General features: G+C 40.0%; 1 protein-coding gene across 1 annotated transcript in view; it reads right to left on the reverse strand.

Moving 5' to 3' along the window:
* LOC135203831 (class A basic helix-loop-helix protein 15-like) overlaps window positions 1-22,340 on the reverse strand; it is a 462,350-nt gene that overhangs the window by 67,291 nt on the left and 372,719 nt on the right. The window contains exon 2 of the mRNA XM_064233800.1: window positions 12,662-12,802. Coding sequence (XP_064089870.1) covers window positions 12,662-12,802 — 141 coding nt within the window. The remainder of the gene's footprint in view (window positions 1-12,661; window positions 12,803-22,340) is intronic.

A 22,340-nucleotide genomic window follows, 5' to 3' on the forward strand; every position in this document is an offset into this window, starting at 1 on the left:
GGAAGATTCCTAAGCACGAAGCAGCTATGCTGTGGCAATTTTCTGCGGTGGAGGTTCATCACTGATTCAACACAACAAAGCTGAATGTGACAGTGATTTGTTCTGTCACAGCCTTAAATCACCATCTTTTATGGAAAACACCTGATTACCAGGTTAGTAACCGCTTCCGAAAGACGATAAGAGATGCTGACCTTTTTTATTTTTTGAGAAAGGCCTAGGGCTTATATCAAGAACAAAACAATAAATAAGCAACAGAAAAAGGGAAAAATGCTTTCCCCTCCTTTATCATACAAAAAAATGAACAAACTCAGGACACAACCTGATAAACGAGCGGAAAGCATACGCTCACGAAAATCTATCACCTTTGCTAGTGATTGAAAGTAGTATATCTTAAGCTTGCAAGCCCTAAGTAAGGTTGCAAATAGCGAGACACCCTTTTATCATCACTTATATGCAACATAAACATCAATAGAATCCTTTAACTCCTGGAGGTCACACACATCTACTCAGGTGATATACATGTAATTAACATATTCACACAATTATGCATCCTTTGTACGTCTGTTTCTGTCTCTGAGAGGACTTCGAACATCAACATAATTGAGAGAGAGAGAGAGAGAGAGAGAGAGAGAGAGAGAGAGAGAGAGAGAGAGGAGAGAGAGAGAGGGAGGGGGGGCTTCATTATGAAAAGTTTGTGGTGGGGAGGGGGATAAAGGTATGCATATCGCGTTATACGTATCATCATTCAGAGAGGCTTGCCTTCAAGCTTATAAGTTAGGTTTACATACGTAGCAGTACACACACACACACTCAGCAGTTAGCCTGTGTGCCACAACTGATACCAACTTGTACACCTTTTCAGTATTACTGGTATTGCCAGTCTTAAAAAAATGAATAAATAAAAAAAGGAAAAATTACGAATAATTTGCCAACTTCTCTTCGACAAACCAATTTTAATAAATCCGTGCTTCGCCACTATAATTTAGAAGGAAATATGTTGTGCTATCTAAACTGAGTAACGTACAGGTAGAGTTATAAAATAGCCGACATTAATACTCATAATGAAACCTGGACATAGGAAACCAAACGATTATTTATTTATCGGTATCGCAAACTGTTTTCAGGATTCGAGCCAGCAATCTATCGTGATTGCGGCGGACACAATTTGTGGTAACGTTAAATCAATAGACGAGGAGTTTGCTCTACCAAGACGTGGTTTCAATGCATGAGTTATATCTATGATTAGGCAAAATAATATTAATGTAATGGTTTTCGAAGCTCCTCTCTGAGAGAGAGATTGCAGACGTCATTACTGGCTATAATCAACGCTGAAGTGAATTCTTCAGAAGTTAAGAGGAATCTGATGATACCTTGATTAAATGTGCTGAGACAAGGGGTCCTCGTCATTTGCAGTCTTATTTAGCTCATACCAGTACTAGTTGATGTACTATTTTCATGAATGATATTAGTTACCAGTTTTTTCTAAGCCGATATATTGACCCATATTTATCTGAGAAACTGTGCCCCGAGGTAGGTTACTAATGTCTTTATGACAGGTACCACAATTTGACTGTCATTAATCGTTATGCTTTTGCAAATTAACAAACTCATTTCATCTTACGAATAAAAATCAATTTTTCAATTTTTGAAGATGGGAAAACGCTAAAAAATACGCCTACAAAATCACCGACATGAAACACGCCCACGACTTCCAATTAACGCAATTCATAGGGAATCAAACGAATTGCATAATAATCAACACTCCGCTAATGGAATTGATGACAATTAAGGTCTAAATGATAATTAGAACAAATGGCCCCAGGATTAATTATAAGAGAAACACATCTCTACTCGTTATCGCTCTCTCTCTCTCTCTCTCTCTCTCTCTCTCTCTCTCTCTCTCTCTCTCTCTCTCTCTCTCTCTCTCCTTTGAGTTATCTTATCTACATATACCGTATCGTCTGCATTAGTAAAGTTTTATTTTCCTCATGCTTATTATAACGTACATATAGTAATTATTTCGTAACTTTTAGTTTAATTTGTCAATGATTTACTTGAACTGAAATACTTCGACTTCCTCTGCTAACGAGATTTGTTATTCCCCTAAAATATAAGATATCTACTAGTCACATTCGTCATATGTAAAGGTTTTGCCAAAAGAACAAGAACTGTTAACATTAGTAAGATCATTCTTTTAACTCGAAATGTTTTTTTTTTTTATCGTTAGCGAATCCTGACATAATAATATCGCTATGCCACTGTCCCTCCACCAGTATTCATAACGGAAAACTTATTTTGGAATATCAGGAGTTCGAGATGTTAAAAGATGAACGAGTGGCGATTGTATTTACATAGATTTGGAGAATGTGACCAGTTCTCCATCAAACGATCATTGCATTGTAACTTGATCAGAGAATATGTAAGAATTATTTTTTCATTTCTAGGTTGAGGCAAGAACATTCGTTTATACAAACTCCTGGCAACGTTGATATGCCGACCAGGACGGTGGTAGTAGCTTCGATGGATAAGGCGATCGGTGACGTACGTAGGTCGAACCAGAATGCAATTATCGGTATTCTTAATAGAATAACGAGCAGTCCGTGATTACCGCGTCGCGTTTCAACTCGAGTGTGCTCCATGTATACACATGGGAATGGATTACTACTTAGCCTTGTTATAATAATTTCCTTGCTCACACAAAAGAATTATTATTATTATTATTATTATTATTATTATTATTATTATTATTATTATTATTTCTTGAGTTCTCCCCTCTGTTGCCATTGCCATGTTTCATTGCTAGCCAGTTCTTTAGTCTGTCACATGTAGTCCGTGCATTGATTTGTTGTGTCATTCCTCCGTTCTGTTTGTCATTCTCCAGTCTCTGCATATTTGTGAGTCTTCGTCCGTCTACTGTTATCAGGCTTTCTTCCCATGCACTCCGTAGCCATTTGTCTTCACTGGATTTCAGATATTGCCCAAGTGCTCTGCTCTTGATGATGACGCAGTCCTCTATGCTTATAGTAGCCCTCTCTCTCCTTCCTTCCGTGTTATGTATAGTCTGTCTGTATTTGCTCTTGGGTGTAGGGCTTTGTGTACTGTCATGTTTTTCCTAGTTTTCTGGTCTATGCTGCGGAGTTCAGCCTTCATCCACTCCGCTACTCCTGCGCTATATCTGATTACTGGTACTGCCAATGCGTTTATAGCTTTCGTCATGTTTTCGGCGCTGAGTTTTGACTTGGGTACCGTCTTAAGTCTCTGCATATCCTCTTTCATGATCGTGTCCTTTATCTCTTGGTGTTTTATGTCCTCTCCTCCTATTATTCCCAGGTATTTGTATCCTGTCTTATCTATGTATTAGATGCTATTCCCATCATCTGGTAGCTTTATCCATTCAGTCTTTGTCACCATGCCTTTTTGTATGTTCACCAAAGTACATTTTTCTATTCCAAACTTCATCCTGATGTCCCCAGATCATGCAGGTTGGTGTCTTCCATGAACATCATATGGTTCATTCTGTTGCCTCCTTTCTTGAATTGGTACCCAGCATCCATCTTCTGCAGTACTTTTGCGTGGGAATCATGGCTACTACGAAGAGTAGTGGGGACAGTGAGTCTCCTTGAAAGATCCTTCTCTTGATGTTAACCTTTGCTAGTCTTATCCCAGAGCTTTTAAGTACTACATTCCAGTTGTACATTGTATTTTTGAGGAAGCTGATGGTGATTTCCTCCGCCTCATATATTCTCTGGCATTCTATTAACCACGTGTGTGGTATCAGGTCGAAGGCTTTCTTGTATTCAAACCATGCCATGCTTAGGTTGGTTTTCCTTCTCTAACTATTCTTCATTACCATTTTATCTATCAGGAGCGAGTCTTTTGTGGCCCTACACTTCCTTCTGCAGCCTGTCTGTTGGTGGGGGATGGCATTTGTATACTCGATGTGGTTGTATAGCATTTCACTGGTGATACAGTTTGGTAACTTCCACATTACGGGTAGGCAGTTGATAGGCATGTAGTTACTTGCTATACTTCCCTTGTTCTTGTCATTTTGTACTAAAGATATTCTCCCTGTGGTGATCCATTTGGTCGCATGGTGGTCTGTGATACAATACTAGAGTTGTTCTGTGCCATTCAATCAAGGGAGGCGAGAATTAGAAAAGGTTGGAAACCACTGCTCTAAGGTGATGGACTAAGGCTGAAGGGCGAGTCCCGTCTATTAATTATTATTATTATTATTATTATTATTATTATTATTATATTATTAATGCTTGTATCCTTACGGAGCAAATTGTTATACCAGACACCCCTCCAAAAATCTACCCAGTCCCAGCAAATGGATCTGCTCCCGCTATTTCGTCCTGCTTTTGTTTTCCGCCTGACCCACTTACATCTTCAAAAGTATTATGTTAAATCAACCGTGCCTGGCATGGCGGCCCTTGCCTCGACTAGCAATGTGCAAACATTCGTTTCTCTTTGTATCTCGGTGGAAATAGAATAGATTATATACTCTGTATCTGTGTGGAAATAGAATAGATTATAGAATTTAGGTCGAAGGCCAAGCGCTGGGACCTCTGACGTCATCCGGCGCTGAAAGGGATATTGACCACTAAAAGGTTTGAAAGGTGTAACGGGGGTGGGGGGAGCCTCGCAGTTGCACTAGGGAACAATTTTTAGACAGGGTGGAAAGGATCTATCTCGGTGGGAAGGCAAAAGGAATTCCAGAAGTCTCTGTCATTATTTGACGCCGAGGACCAAAGTTGTGACTAAAGTTAACAGTACTGAATCAATGAAGGCGTTCTTCATCCGGTGTTAATAGTGCAACAGCTGCTGACCTCCTTCCCATAGTTCTGAAGAAACTGCGCATGCAAATCCCCTGCCAGGAACCAGTAGGAAGAAGGTTCTTTGGTTTTCTTATCAGCTTTCTATTTCTGAGCTTCGTAGGGCGGTACTGCTGTCAGTGCAGCTCAGGCGATTACTTAATTTTATTTAATTATTTTTTTGCAACGTCCTTTCGACCCCTAGCTGCAATCCCGATCATCCCTTTTACTATACCTCCGCTCATATTATATTTCTTCCAACTAACTTTCCACCCTCCCCTTGCAATCGTTTTTACTCTCAATTTCCGTTTCAGCCTTGAATGGCCTCATAGGTCCCAATGCTTGGCTTTAGTCTAAATTTTATATTCCTATTCTATTTCTGGGGAAGGTTTACGAAAAGAAAGGAGGGAACATTTTCGGCAAAATCATGTGACCACTTGATGCTTTTCAGAGGCTGCAAATCAGAGTCCGCACTAAACCTTGAGCTTAATTCAGCACTTCTTCAAAGAATGTTAATTGACTGCCTGCAACCCAGCTTGGAGAGGGGCTCTGTCTCTGCAAACATATTCGGAGGATGTTGTTCCAGTAATATATAAAAAAAATAACTGGTAAAAAACGTTTTAAACAATAAAAATTTAGATTCTACCTGTATTTTTGGCAATAATTCATATGCGCAAATACAACGTCCAACGTCAAATGAAACCAGAAAATTGATAATAGACTTATGTTGACGCTGACATGCAGGCAATTTTCATCCCAACAAAGATAAACTCCCACCAAGTTCCCGATGACTTGATGAACTGAAATATAGAATTTGGGCCAAAGGCCAAGAACTGGGACCTATGAGGTCATTTAGCGCGGAGAGCGAAATTGACAAATGAAAGTTGCAACAGGAGGAAAACCTCGCAGATACACTGTGAAACATTTGTTAGAGGAAGGTGGAAAGTCTGACGGAAGAAAGAGAATATGAACGGAAGTACAGTAAAAGGAATGAAAGAGGTTGCAGCTACGGGCCGAAGGAACGCTGCAAAGAACCTTAAGCAATGCCTACAATGCAACGAGTGAGGTGCACTGACGGCACTACCCTCTACAGGACCGATAACTTTATGCCATTTTAGAACTATATCTTTCGCACACAAATACTTATTTAAAAAATCATAATGCTTATCATAGGATACCCCGTTTTCCGCAGATCAGGCAAGGGTCAACAAGACTGTACACACATTTATAGGTTATCATTTAACACCATTTTATATTTTCATTATAATTAATAAATAAAATGTGATAAATAGCTTTGCTTTAAACGCCGTTTACGCAAAGCATTTAGGACTACAAACTTTTAATGCTTCAATAAAACCCTCTTCAGACCGAGCAAATGGCTAGGCCGAGTTGCAACAAAAAATATTCAGGCCACAGTTCTTCAAAACGATAAAAAATGAAGATAAGATAATAATTTTAATTTCCCTTAAATGGAATGTTACTTCGCTCGGCTACCAGGATAATGATTTCCAACACAACTAGGGCAACCTGTAACTAAGTAACTAAGAAACTGACAGTCTTTCAGCCATATCATGCGCCTGCGCCGCCTGACGAATAGTTTCCAGATACCTCTTACTGAATACTGTCATACACCTTTTGTCTGAAACATTAAGGCTGATGCAATATTCTATAACGTGATTGTACGACAGAAAAACGACGACTTTTTTTAAAGTTAAAGAAATCAAACGTTTTCCAGGTCCAGTCCAGGTCCATGTTGACCCTGGATAAAATGTTCCTTCACGTGAGCGGCACCAGTTTTAGAACCTTGCTCTTTTAGTTATATGGAAGAAATGCCAGGAGTATCACTGGGTCCGAAATTTCTCTTCAAATATTTACGTTCTCTTACAAAGCTTTGCGTTGCGTATCGGCTTGGGTTTCCTCATTTCAAATTCAGGTGTTTAGTCTTTTAGTGGGACGGAAATTGAACGAGGAGGAGGAGGAGGAGGAGGAGGAGGAGAGAGAGAGAGCGTTTCGTCTCTTTTTGGGAAATAAATCGTGAGATACCTGATGACCGGCTCCACCCTCCGGGGCTGTTGGCTGGCCTCGTCAAGGCTCTCCCCTGTGTGGGATTAAATGCTATTTATTGTAGTTATTGATAGGGACGATATTGGATCAGACCTCGGCATTGAATGTAAGGTGTCAGATCAAGTTAGAATGACGCCTGTATTTGGATCGTTGAAATGACCGATGACATTGTATCGTCGCTCATCCAGTAGGATATTCAGGAACTTGTCTAACGTGCGCTTGAATATATGTAAAGGGTTGATTTGTAATAGATGATGATGGGGTGCTCAGTTCTACACGTTTGACTCCGTGAGTGCAAACTAGGATTAATACGCTCGAGCAATCTCGGAATCTCGGTTGGGTTACTACACAGAATAGGTTAAGGTAGAAAGATTTGGCGTAGATTCTAGGATTGAGGTGCGACTGAAATGTAACGGTGTTTGGTCTTAACAGGGTGTTTGTATTTTTGCGCCCAGGGATAGGTTATACCATCCAATGCATTTTGAAAGTATTCGCAGATCTTATAACACCAAAACGCGGGAACCGACGACAAGGAAAGATGTGAGGTTGAGAAGATATTTTTTTATCAGATCGCTATAATTTCAAAAAGGCGAACAGGACCGAGAACAGTTACTTGCGAGACACCTGTTGTAACTTGGGTTGGTTTAGATAATACTAAATGAACTGATACTTGAGGCGTTATATCTGAAAGATTCATGTTCCCAGACTCCTCCACATCTACCTTCCGTTTCCTCTGAGCATGTGGCATAGTATGAAGTAGTAACAAGCTTTTCAAAATAAATAATGTCATTTTCGCTGCCCGATTCTAAGATTCTGATGACCGAGTCTGGTTGCTTAACAGTTTGCCGTGAAATTCCCTTATCGACTGGTAGTGAGATCGTTATCTGTCTGATGTCAGCAGATTACTTGCTTAGCGATTTTCCTCAACAATCTTTACAAGGTGGGAATTAGTAGTGATAAAAGGAGACTTTGAATTCATGAGACAGCTTTCGCTGTTTGGAGATTTTCTTTATGGATCATTTTTTGTCGATGATTTTCGCTGTATATGATTACATGGTCTTTCTGATGCATGATTCCAATGGACTTGCCGGGTAGTAGTCTGGTCCGGCTGCAAAGGTGATTCTAAGAGAGAGAGAGAGAGAGAGAGAGAGAGAGAGAGAGAGAGAGAGAGAGATTCTCCTTTCCTTTTCCTCCATTAGTCCAGGTTGAGGAGAGAAACTTGATTTACTCGCAGCTTAACTTAAGCCGCTTCTTTCCCCAGGAGGCTGAAGGAAGGAAGGGAAGGAAGGAAAGAGAGAGAGGGAGAGGGAGGGAGGGAGGGAGGGAAGGAAGGAGGGGAAGGGGGGTTGGGGTTGGGGAGGTTAGTGGATGAAGAGGGTTGGGCTGGGCCAAAGACAAGGTCTGAGATTTAATCGGTTAAATCCGGCTTGTAGAAGGGAGAGAGCCTCGCTTCTAAATACCAAAGAGAGAAAAATAACCCCTGAAAATCACCTCGTCCTATTCAGGAATGAAAACCGAAAAAACTATTGCGGGTGCAGGAACTGCAACTTTAATAAAAGACACTTCTCCACCAACACAACAGCAGCAACGACAACACAGACACCGATTAACGCCACAACAAAATAATGACAAGTCCACTGCACTGAACGGAAAGTCAAGAAGTTTGGCTGTACAAAAACACTGCTACTCATAAGAAACCGAACTTTCTTGACAAAGGCAATCATTCATTTGTTACTCTGTATTTTAAGGGTCTTTGCAGCGTCTCTTCGACCCCTAGCTGCAACCTCTCTCATTTCTTTTAACTGGACCTCCGTTCATATTTTCTTCCATCTGACTTTCCACCCTCCCTAAAAATTGATTCCTAATGCAACTGCTAGTATTCCCTCCCGTTGCACTTTTCATAAAACCTTCTTGCTATTCATTTCCCTTTCAGCGCTGAATGACATGGTAGGTCCCAGCGCTTGGCCTTTGGCCTCAATTCTATATTCTATTCCATTGTATTAATTTAGCACTTCTTTTTCTATCACATGAAAAGGGTCGGTTAAGAATGATTAATATTTATGCGATGATTTTCGCTACGAAACACAGAACTTGACGCTAACTTTTCTCTCCTTCAAACGCCAAAATATTACACAGATGTAAAGAAAGGGAGGTGGGATGCCGGAGGAAGTAAAGACGATGCACCAGAGAAACGAAGAAGGTGAAAGGAAAGTATAGTGCAGGATGGAAAGAGGAAATAGCGGAAAAAAATAAGTTGAAACTGTCGGTGTGTAGTGAAAACTGGGAGGAGGAGGAGGAGGATTAAAGAATTTCCGGGGCGAGGTCTCACGAGATCTCGGCGCAGATATGACACCTGTAATCTAATGACAGCAGCAACCTGGTTAAGTGAAGTCCGGCCAATTTGTGTGCCCCGGTGTGGTGTTACACGACATTAACACCGAATTCAATTACTGAGAAAGAAAGAGGGAGGGCGGCTTTGCTGCCTTACAGTAAGGAGAGAATAAAACTTTTTCTCTGCTATTATTATTATTATTATTATTATTATTATTTTCTACTGTGGGCGGTATTCCGTGTATGGTCTCGTCGGGGTAGATGTATGTGGGTGTCTTGTGGAGGCCGAGGGGGGGGGGTGGGGGGGGGGGGAGTAAGTAATTTACTTTTAAAGGTAAATAAATGAAAAGTAAATAAAAAAAAATTATCTTCCAATGTTCGGGAACTTCACAAGAATTCAGTAAAGGCCAACTCAGCGTAACCGGTAAACAGACTAAAACTGAAAACTATGTAAATATCATTTCCACTGAAAGTCTTTTAAAAAATGAATGATTCGGTGCACAATGTTCACTAACCAATAAAGTGAACACTTATTTTTCATCCATTTTGTACGTCAGGGACACTTGCCATGGTTACAATAAGTTTTCTAGATAAGAATATAACAGGAAATGGAGAAGCGCAACACTGTATGTATTTGCATAATGCTGTTTGCATTCATGTTTACGAATTACAAATGCTCAAGAAGCATACATAAAGCTCTCTCTCTCTCTCTCTCTCTCTCTCTCTCTCTCTCTTCCACCAATGGAAATTTTACTGAGTAACTTTAAATGACTTTCATTTCCTTTCTTAACTTTCTTTTTCTTAACTCCGTCGTCACCAGTTTCTGGAAGAGAAAGTTGTCTCTTTCATGCTTGAGCTTTCTTTTTTTCTTTTTTTTTCCTTTTCCACCTCGTTACGCAAATTCGCTAAGTCATACTATTCCTACTCTTCCTTACATATCTGAGACGCACGTCTTGGGCTGCGTTCTTGCCTTCTTGTCTAGTTCACTAATCTCTCGTCTACTGCCGGTGTTTGTTCGGAGAAGTGCAAGATTGATTTCGCATGTATATAGGGCTTGGTAACTCATAATTCAAAGCAAAGCTGACGTCGAAACATATTAAAGGACAAGAATTTTGTTAAAGTACAGAGGCCGTGATGGTGGGGGGGGGGGGGGGGGGAGGTGGGGGGGGGGGGGGGGGGGGGGGGGGGGGGCGGGGGGGGGGGGGGGGGGGGGGGGGGGAGCGCAGGGGGGCATTTAATACAGTAATTTTTGCGTTTTTCTTGGTTTAACCGAGCTTAATCCGGTAACTTTTTGCATTGTATTTTGACATTGTAATATTTTTCGTTAGTTCCGTCTTAGGTAAGGTTTGTTTCTGTGACGAGATGTATTCAAATCTAGTTGAAACTTCCGTGACAGTACAACCGACTGGTCATTATTTACATGATGACTAGCGAGCGTGCTTTGCAGTACTGAGACAAGTGTTATTAGTGCAACAATAACACTATGTTTATATATGTTTATATAATAAAAACTCACTGAATAATGGATGCTTTTATTCCTATCTTATTTTATGAAGGTTTGTTTGTTTATCATGCGCATTTAACTACGGTCTTCAGTAGTGATCTGCGAATATTCTCCATATGACAATGCGATTCAAGGAAGGTGGCAGAAATTCATTCTGTACTGCTCTTGGTAATTCACTGTTGGATAGAAGCGTGGAATGAAGAAGAATCCTAAGCATTTGGACGCTAGAATTCATTGAGTACCTTGAGAGTTTTGGTGAGGGTCTCAATCTACAAAAACTATTGCCAGTTTTCTTCATTATCCTCCCATAGGCAAGCATTCGCATACGGTATTTAATTGGTGTCTTCGTAATCGGCTTTTCTCGCAATATTCGACAAAACCGTAAACATGAAACTACTGATTAAAGTGGTATAATTTTCAGTACCCTTATCTATCCCAGCATCATAAAAAAAGCCTCAGGAATAGGGGAAAATTTTTTTTTTCTAACACGCTTTCATTAAAATGCACTAAAAAGTAGAAAAATATATTTTTTGAGACCCACCTGGATTTCCTTAGTTAATTATTTCTACACAAATAAAACCGTGGGCGCTAGACATGGAAGGAAATGCTACAAGAAATAAAAAAATATATTTCTTTTCGTGTAGCACTCTCTTCCACGTTTGGCATCCACGCTTTTATTTTTATAGAAATAATTAACAGTAAGAGAATCCTGGCGTGTCTCTAAAAATGATTTTCTACTTTTTATTGCATTTTAATAAAAGAGTGTTTTAAAACTTTATTTTTTTTTATTTTACACTTTTTAGTTTTGACAGAAACTGTAACCGATTTATGATGGTAACTAACGAAACTGAACGTGATACCCAGTTCTAGCCAAAGAAAGTGTGAAACATCCGTCAAGTTATTAACTTAGTCTACTTAGTCAAAGAAGGTATGGAGTAATCATGCAAAATTTCAAGTCCATCGGACGAAGGGAACAGGTCGAGAATTGAGTTACAAGTTTTGACACAGACAGACAGACAGACAAGTCAAGTTAAATAAAAGCGTGTAATAATAAAGGACTTCCCTAAAGGAAAGTATACTAGCCCTCATTCATTGGATTTAAGGTCGCAAAAGCCAGGTAACAGAAGCAACAAAAGAACTCCAAAGTTCCGGTTACACAAAAGTAAATATGAGAGAATAGAACAGAAGACACAATTTAGGCCAAAGGCCAAGCACTGGGACCTATGAGGTCATTCAGCGCTGAAACTGAAATTGACAGTCAAAAGATTTGAAAGACGTATAATAGGATGAAAACCTCGAAGCAGTTGCACTATGCATCTGTTGTTAGATGAGGTTGGAAAGTCAGAAGAAGGAGATTACGAACGGAGGTAAAGCAAAAGGAATGAAAGGGGTTGCAGCTAGGTGCCGGAGGGACGCTGCAAAGAACCTTAAGTAATGCCTACAGCGCACTGCATGAGGTGCACTGACGGCACTAACCCCCCCATGGGATAAGGTGGCCTGAAGGGCGCTCTGAGTCCTTAAAAGAGCAGTTGGAAGAGAGAGAGAGAGAGAGAGGAGAGAGAGAGGAGAGAGAGAGAGAGAGAGAGATTCCTTGAGCTTGAGAGAACTTTGGGTATAATAGTTATTTAAGAAACTGGGAAATGAGACCTGCAGAAGCCAGATACAACGAATTACCCTCGATTCAACTCTTATCACGGAGGCAAACTTAAAAGAACCCTCCCACAGTAAGATGTAGATGAACAATTTACAACATCTAAGCACAACAGCAAAGTTGAAATAGCAATTATTACTATACAACATCTAGAGGGCATATTTTATAGAGGAGAAATTGAGTTAAATTTTCATCAAGCAAAATGAAAAAGTCGACAAATTGCAGAAATTAGGAGATTGAAAAAAAAAAAAAGTTTAAATTAGGATGAGGAACTCGAGTCGTCTCAATACTCACATGAAATCATCATCGTCGTCGTCCTCATGCCAGTCATAGACGGCTGCCTGGAGGGATGTTGGGGTTGCAGATGGGTCTAGGTGGGGGGGCGCAGTCCCCTCGTCCAGGGACTCGACGCTTATGCCCGGCACCTGCCGCATCCTGTGGGAAGCGAAAATTTCATTTTCTCTCATGGGAATATTCATATTCTCTCGTGGGAAATACAATCAAATGATTCTCAATTATGGAATGAAATACATGAAATTAATTAGTCACAAGATATAGAAATGCTACCGTACTATCTAAACACCCTTCCATCCACCCCCCCCCCCCCACCCCCACCCCCAGAGAAAAATATAGGGATGGCCTCGTATAGAATTTTAGTAACACAAGTCGCCGGCACACACACGCATTAACCATTAAACGAAAGGTGATGTAACGGGTAGGTATGGGTGATAGTGATATCCCTGACATCCAGTAAAACATTAAACGACTATCTACTTATTGCCGAATGAATGTTGTGTAAAATACTAACACTAATTCATAACTATATCATACACCTACACAAAATTATATAAGTTGCGTGTTTTCCATATATGACAAAAAGAAAGAAAGAAAGAAACAATACCTTTGTATCACAAGCCTGAAATGCTTTCTGTGATCGCCAAAAATAACAATACGACCAAGTATCTCTAAAGATCAAATACGGATTATCCCTTTTGCGCCACAGGAATGGAATTGACAACCGAGAGCGTTATGAAAAATATCACAACAACAACAACACTAACAACAACACAGAGAGAGAGAGAGAGAGAGAGAGAGAGAGAGAGAGAGAGAGAGAGAGAGAGAGAGAGAGAGAGAGAGAGAGCAGGTCCTGAATCTTTTTGAAGTTTCATTCTCAAGAAAGAAACAAATTCGTTTTCTTCCCGTTAGAAAAGGGAGGACTTTTCGGTGCCTCTTCAACATAAAGGGCTCCTCGCATCCCTTTAGTATTCAACGTAGGCTGAAATAAAAGTGATAAACGTTGACCAACGCTAACCAACGCAAGAAGGATTTATTTTTTAATTTTTTTGTCCTCTATTTATAGCCGTCACACAAATATGTTTAGCTTCGAATTCCTGCGTTAATGACCTCAATCCCCTTCCCAAATGATGGAGTTTTGTTCGTCGCTTCGCTCGACGGTCGAGGATAACGAAGTTTTATTTCGGCCTTATTTAAAATATGACACGAATAATCCGTGGGAATATACTGCTGTGTAGCACAGGTGAGCGCGCCAACGAGAGAGAGAGAGAGAGAGAGAGAGAGAGAGAGAGAGAGAGAGAGAGAGAGAGAGAGAGAGAGAGACTTGAGCAAACTCAATGTATCGTTAAAAGAATGATTAATAAATTTCGAAACGTGTATAAAACTTCTAGAGCATTGGAACAACTTCAGGTGCTAACGCAAAAGCCTTATCAACAATATGTTGGCTTGTTTGTTTGTTTGTTTGTATGGGGTTTTTACGTTGCATGGAACCAGTGGTTATTCAGCAACGGGACCAACGGCTGTACGTGACTTCCGAACCACGTCGAGAGTGAATATCTATCACCAGAAATACACCTCTCACACACCTCAATGGAATGCCCGAGAATAGAACTCGCGACCACCGAGGTGGCAGGCCAACACCATACCGACCACGCTCCGTGGATGTTGAGGACCTAGAGTGAATCCTTTTATTCCTTCCTGTGTGGTTTCTCTAATGACTTCGGAATTTATATAAATTCCTGTCATCAAATTCCAATTCCGTTCCCTTTACAGGACCGAAACACATATTCCTACCTGTAAGCGCTTTGATAAATTATCCCATTTAAGAATACCCATACACAGCATCGTCCAACTTTACCTATATTGCCATTTCAGTGCCCACTACTCTCTCTCTCTCCTCTCTCGTTCTTTCGCTATGTATATATTATATATTATATATATATATATATATATATATATATTATATATATATATATATGTGTGTGGTGTGTGTGTGTGTGTATTATATATATATATATATATATATATATATATATATATATATATATATATATAATATATATATAAAATGTGCTTGTGCGCTAGTGAATACGAATACCGTAAGCGGCAAGAACCTTTCCATTTTTAGTAATTCGATCATCACTCGAGTTTTAGGGGCAAGCCCGAGCATTAAGTAACTGGAAGCCATTGTTCTTAGGAGGTCAGTCTTTTCATCAACGCTGCTCCATTAGCGCACCTGTTCCAGTGGAGATTATTTTGGCATCCCAGTTTTACTATTTGCTGAGAGAGAGAGAGAGAGAGAGAGAGAGAGAGAGAGAGAGATGCTCTCTTACGTTGCATTGAAAATGTACTGGGAAAATTGAGTTATGATTGAGTTTTTAGTATTCTCATGTAATTTTATAATTACTGTATATACAAAGGAAATGCACATACGATCACGGGAATTAATTTAGGAAAAATGGTTTTGCGTGTTGGTGTCCAACTTACATCACGCACACATACACACACGTACACATTACCACACACATTTTATATATATAATATATATATAGTATATATATATAATATATATATATATATTATATGTATATATGTTTGCGTGTGTTTTTGTATACATACATACATACATACATATATATATAATATATATATATATATATATATATATATATATATTATATTATATTTTATAGTATATACATCCATCAATATAAACAAATTAAGAGATACGTATGAAAAGGTTTATTCACTCGTTGAACTGGAGCAAATAATAAATGTTCTTTATAAATAAAAGTATTAAAAAACTGTTATACCAAATTTCTGTTTAAAAAAAAAGATGTTCTTTTCGTCACCAGAGAGGGGAAAGTCTTCAGCAATGCCAATAAAGCGGACGTTAAAGACATAATCTTAAAACTATACCAGTAACTGAGGGAATCATTCCATTCAAAAATGGTTTTTAATGATAAAAATTGAAATGTTCAACTTATTCCAGTGAGCCCGAGCCCTGATCTACGAAGTGGGCGCCTCTCATCAGAAGCGGAGACGACGCATAACTTAGCGACATTTGCATTCAAGCAATCTCGCGTTTTTGCATGGGGGCGTGATGAAAGCTATTTTGGGAGAAGGGTCATCATCGCCCCCCCGCCCACCACCCTCCCCCACCCCCCCCACCCTCATACCACCATCCTCCTTCCCTCCGCCTAATCTCTCCAAATTCTATTTGCTTTCGCTTTGACAACGAATTTTTTCATCTCTCTCTCTCTCTCTCCTCTCTCTCTCTCTACCTAAAATTCTTTGCTTACCGAACCAGCACCGTCACAAAATTGCAAATAAAGGTGGGTCGATGTGCAAGAGTGATGTAAACGGAACTTGTTACAAAACTGCTTAAGGCCATAACGAACGATCAACTCGGGGACTTCCGCGACTCCTGGCGAAGGCAATTTTCTACCCTTCCTCATCCAGGGGGTTTCTGAAGATCTCGAGGTCTGACATTCGGTCTGTCAGTACACAGGGCAAAAATTCGATCATGTTTCGTGAGGCTGTAATCAAATATTGTCCCTTTTAACTTTTTGGGAAAAAGCTGATTTTGAAAAGAGCAGGTATACATGGTTGTAATAGTTTATGTGATCAATTTTGATGTACTTAACGTTTAGGAAATCTGTTTCTCGAAAGTGTAATAGTAGCCAATCTCTCTCTCTCTCTCTCTCTCTCTCTCTCTCTCTCTCTCTCTCTCTCTCTCTCTCTCTCTCTCAATTATTTACAAAACGAGGAGCCTCCGTTCCTACAAGGTACAAGGGACTTGTCGCCTGTTCAGATTTCCTTTTTCCCTGACATTCTTGAGATCTGTCTTAACAGCAGCGTTGTCATTTTTTTTTATCATGTCTCGGCCTCATCCTATTCATTAATTCTTGTCTCTTTTCCAACTGAGTTGACAGAATATGCTTATTGGTGTGGGGAACTGCGGCAGGAAATCGGTTTCTACTCTCCAATTATATATGGTCGTCCAGGCTATGATGGACAAGTACGGATTATCATCACATGCATTACGTTATTGTATTGATGTTCATTATACGGATTTCTTGTAGATTTATGGAATTCAACAGATAACAATTAAGATGTCGAGAACTTCCTTTGTGTGAATTTGCTTAATGGGAAGTGAACGTTCTCGGAACTTCATCATAAGCATTTCATTACTTAATTATCATCATCTTTCGTGAATATTCATTATAAACTTTTCATCAGCAATTATGACTTTTCGCTGTTTTAGGCATTTATTTCAGCGATTAGTGAACTGCTGTGGATGGATGTTCATCAAGGATTTCCATTACACTTATTCGCTTGTTTTATAGTGGTGCCTCGCAGGTACTATGGGTAAGAAAGGAACAACGAGCGACCCTTTAACGCACCTGGAAGGTTAAGAATAGCCAAAAGAGAGTGCTCCTGATAACGGAAATGGCTCAAAATAAGGCTAGAAATAATACGGAAGCTGAGAGTGAATCTCACAGACATTACGCGAGAACAGTTGATGCTCTAGGCACGATGGAAGAAATTGTATACATGACCCACCACAAGCACTTTTTACACACAATTTTAGGCATTCTTACCATACCCCTGAAATTCTTTAAATAGTGAGAAACTTCTTATATTCTCTATCTTTGGAAGGCTTAAGCTTTGGAGTTACCACATGGATACTGCAGAGTTGTTAGATGAGGTCACCATGTATTGTTAACAGAAATAGAACGAACGCGGCATCGCAAGGAGAAGGGTTAGCTACAGTGTGCAAGCTATCTATTCCTGTCTCGGTATATACGTACAGTTGAAGTTCTGGAAAGCCTTACCAATTATAATTTATCCGGCCCTTTGGTAGAGAAGGCTCAGGCGGGACTTTTCGGTAGTTTGTGTATGCGTGAAACAGTCTTGCTTTTGTTGGATTCCTGGTCATGTTGGGATCCAAGGAAATGAAAAAGCGACCAGAGAAGCAGAGAACGTCTTTACCAAAGGCGAAACCGCTGTTTGAGTGCCCTATTTTGACATGAAGATCTCTATTCACAGTTATAGTGGTAGGTGCGAATAATCAGTTCAAGGCTACTGGGCCGCAGGTAGGATTCTGGCAACCAGCCTATTATGAAAGCGACAGGAGGGCGGAAATGATTTTAACGACGCTGCTGGGGATTAGAAACTGCCGACTGACGCACAAATTTTCTACTTGGCGGTAGCAGTGCAATGCTCCAGTGTGTGTTCACTGTGATAGTTCATTGACAGCTGAGCACATTCTGAAAGGCTGATGTGTCACCTATGCGGTAAAACCATCTCTGAAATTTTGGGGGATAATTTTGAGGTTGACCCAGTTATTAATATTTTAAAAGCTTCTGGTCTTAAGAAAAGATATGATGATTTATGGAATTGTCTTTTAATCTTGATTTATGAAAACTTTAATTTTATAAGTATTAAAATTTTTTGGATATTACTTTTTAAACACTATCTTTAGAATGTCTATTTTTAAAGTCATACATATTTACATATAATTTGTATTCATTCTTATTATAGCGCTGAATTACTCCATGGGTCCCAGTACTTGGCGTTGTGTGTATATTTCATATTCTATTTCACCCCATTAGCTACACTGATCTAGACAAGACCGCAGAAGCTTGCTTGATTATTTCAAGGCTTTTCGGCTGGATCCGTTGTAATACTGTAAATATGGGTAACTTTGAAGCTCAAGCTGCACAAGAAAAATGCCTTGAGACTAAAGCTGCACGAAACACAATAGCCTGAAGCTATGGACGACGAATGGCTAAAGGTGCTCGCCAGGGTTGGCCATAAACTTCAGTTGGCTTAAGGCTAATGGAGCACAGCATTGATGGCCATACAATTCTGTTGACCTAAGTCTCAAGCTAAAGATGCATGGCATGGATGCCTTTAACCTATAGTTTATTTGTGGCTAAAGTTGAATAACAAGGAACGCTTGGAGCTCCAGATGACTTTTAACCTGGAGTGCTAGACCTACGTAGATTGCCGGAAGCTAAGGGACGCATGGTCTTCAGCTATTGTGACTTATAGCTAAAGCTATATATGTGCATGACATGAATGGCCTCATTTTATGACTAGAGATGCAAGCACGGATGGCCTGAAGCTGCAGATGACTTACGGTTAAAGGTGAATTACATAGATGGTCTGAAACTATGATTGACTTATGGGTAAAGCTAAAGGCACAGGGCCTGGATGGCCTAAAACTACAAGTGACTTAGGGCTACAGCTAAAAGTGCACTCCATGGATACCATTAGGCTACTGTTGATTTAACTAAAGGTTTGCGATATGGAGGACCTGAAGCTGGGCTTTGATATTATAATTAAAGCTAAATGTGAGCGACACAGATGGCCTAAAGCTAAGGCTGACTTCTGGGTAACGGTACACGATATGGATGGTCTTGAGTAAGTGTTAACACATTGCTAAAAGTGCAAGATTCTGATGACTTGAGGCTACTTCCGCATGCCACTTGGAATTTTCGGAGAATGACTCAGGTATGGAAAGATTTGTACTTTCAGGAGGATGATTTCTGCAACCTGTTTGCACCTTGCAACCGAGCGCTTCTCAAATTAGCCAGTACTGAAGGCAAACTGGTAACTGCGCTTGTTCGAACTCAAGTGACCGCATTTTAGCAAAAATAGGCCTACATCACTTTTACCATTTGCATTGGCCGCTTGTTGCATTGCTTTGTAGCAAGGCACAGAATAATAAAAAAAACGTTAATTCGTGTGATACATTTACTGAATGGGAAAGGAACAATCGTTAAATACACTTAATTGAATTTCACTTTCAAATCAATTCAAATTTGAAAACAGTGAAAGGTAAAAATGTAGTTTGAACCCAATTCATTTTCTCGTTCTCCAGTTGACGCAGGTTTCGCACAGATTTACAAAAAGACTAGACAACAACTTTTCAACAAACCCTTAGCTTATTAGACATAAGTGTTAGTGATTCTTCTGCTTTTTTTGTTGTCACATAGGCTCTTCGGAGAACCGGTAGTCTTTGGTGTTTGTTCCATTTGTCTGTATAACAGAATTCTTGTTCGCCTTGTCATCGGGTGCTCTTCTCACGGCAAGTCCATTCTGATTACCAATGACTATTTTGAGTTCTTTCCCAAGTCGGGTTTCTTTCAGTTCATTCAAAATTTTACTGTCCAATCCTCTCTCTCTTTTTGTCGTATTCTGTTTTCCCTATAATAATTTTTTACAGTACTATCTCCAGGGCCAATGCACTTTTACTTATTGATTTTTTGCAGCCGTAATCTGATTCAGATATTTTATGCCCACAGTCCTCCTCCTTAATCCGCTTAACTACGTTCCATATGCATCAAATCTCATGATGTCACTCTCCCTTTATTCTCTATTTCTCGAACAATGGAAGGCCACACTCCATATAAAAAGACTCTGCTCTCTTTTCTTTCTATTCGCCTTTTTTTTCAATAGAATTTCTTTTGAAACTCTTGCCGTCAGCGCGAATGTTGTAGCATCCAGGTCCATAAATCCTATTCATTTCCAAACTCATTACTTTCTATTAGGCTTCGTTTGCGCCTGTCGGTCTCCAGTTCATACTCCTATCATACTTCATGTCTGTCGGTTTGTTCCCTCTTGTCCTCTAATCCAATCGCTTTCTGTTGTACCTGATCTTTACTTAATCTGCTCCCAAATCGTATTACTACTTATTCTACTTTCTGCTATATTGGTGGTGTGTGCCAGCATCAAAATTGGATTGCCTTACAATGCCGTTTTGGCTCTCTGTCTCAGCCTCTTCCTAATTGTCGGCCGACGGTCTGACTGCTAAACAAAGGCCGCCCATGTTTATTATAAAAAGAGATGACAATGTCCAACAGTATTTGCCACTACCCTACTGTTCTCTCGGTGAAACAACTGTTGTTACTGTTATTATTACAAGGCACACGTCTGTGAACAGGATGACTTTATACCACGTCTCGGAGTTTTAATCTAACTAATTTTGTGTACTGTTTGTCTTTGCAGCAGTTAATTATTATCTCTGAAATGCAGTCTTGTCTTTCTGCCAACTCCACCGGGTTCAACAGTTTTACTTATTCTGCCTGAATAGGCGCCTGCATTTGAGTCTTAACATGACAGTATTTTCCAGTGGGTCCACCGCTTTCTAGTGTGTAGCTAACAAGAAGCGTTTGACTGGCCTCCGCATACTAGTGATTGCATCTGTGATACGCCATGCAAGCTATGAGCAAGAGGAGAGAGAGAGAGAGAAGGGATTGGGGAGGGGAAGAGATGGCAATTGCAGATTGAACAGGGTGCGTAAGGATGGGAGAAAGGGAACGAACAGGGCGAGAGGAGAATTTCGCATGGGGGTTGGAGGACCTTAGTAAGGAGGGAAGAGGACGGGAGTGTGAGGGCGGGTGAAGGGAGGAGGGAGTGGGGAGGGAGTGGAGATGAGAGCCTTTTGGTCACTCCGCGGGAGTTTATGACTTTATCATTGCCTGTCGCTTCTCCTTGTGCAACGGGATGTGCTGCAGGAGGACCTGGCAAACTACATGGATGTCAAGGGTTAGGGCGCAGAGAGAGAGAGAGAGAGAGAGAGAGAGAGAGAGAGAGAGAGAGAGAATGGAATGCATGAGCATATTGTTAATGATTAATTATCAATAAGAGGTTGCAACTGAGTGGTTATTCGAAGAGAGAACAGGTTGATTATTGGAAGTTGGAGTTAGTGAATGGTTTGTTACACCGAAGTTCTAATTCTAATTTAAATCCTAGAGCAGGTACTTATTTCAAGTTGTAATAATGAGCTCTTTAATTAGAGGATTGAATCCATGAACAGACATTAGCAAACTACAATTAACATATTAAGTATTAGAAGCTACAATCAATAAATAGTTTCAACACGAAGTTGACATCAATAAATTTTGTGTTAAAAGGTAAAATTCGGTTATAGATTTGTTTATTAACAAGTAATAATTTAGAATCAGTGTATACATTTTTTTGAGGCAGTAATTAGTGAATAGACAGTTAATTAGCAACTGCACTAAGCGAATATATTGATAGTTGACTATTACTGAAGAAGTGCAAATTAGAAGTTAGATCCAGTTGGTGGCTAGATCATTACAATTGCGTCCCGTAGCGGGGTAGTGCCGACAGTACACCTGATCCGGTGCACTGTAGGCATTACTTAAGGTTCTTTGCAGCGTGTCTTCGGCTCCTAGCTGAAACCTCTTTAGTTCTTTTACTGTACCTCCTTTCATATTCTCTTTCTTCTCTCTTACTTTCCACCCTCTCCTAACAATTGATTCATAGTGCAACTGCGAGGTTTTCCTCCTGTTACACACATAAAGCCTTTAAACAGTCAATTTCCGTTTCAGCTCTGAATGCCCTCATAAATCCCAGTGCTTGGCCGTTGGCCTAAATTCTCTATCCAATTTAATTATAGTTGCGGCCGATGAACAGATCGTTAATCACAAGTTGCAGTCAATGAAGAGATTAGCTGATGCAAGGAGATATAAATATGAATGTTGAATTTCCAATTAGTTAACCAGAGTCCATCTACAGATCCTTAATTTTCTATACAGAAGTATATTGTGGACTTTACATGGAGATGTAAAAAAGTGGGATAAGCACAAGTGAGCCGATTGCAGAGTAGGTAGACTGTAGATAGTGGCCGTGGGCGTGCGAG

The sequence above is a fragment of the Macrobrachium nipponense genome, chromosome 44 (genome assembly GCF_015104395.2).
Source record: "Macrobrachium nipponense isolate FS-2020 chromosome 44, ASM1510439v2, whole genome shotgun sequence".
NCBI lineage: Eukaryota > Metazoa > Arthropoda > Malacostraca > Decapoda > Palaemonidae > Macrobrachium > Macrobrachium nipponense.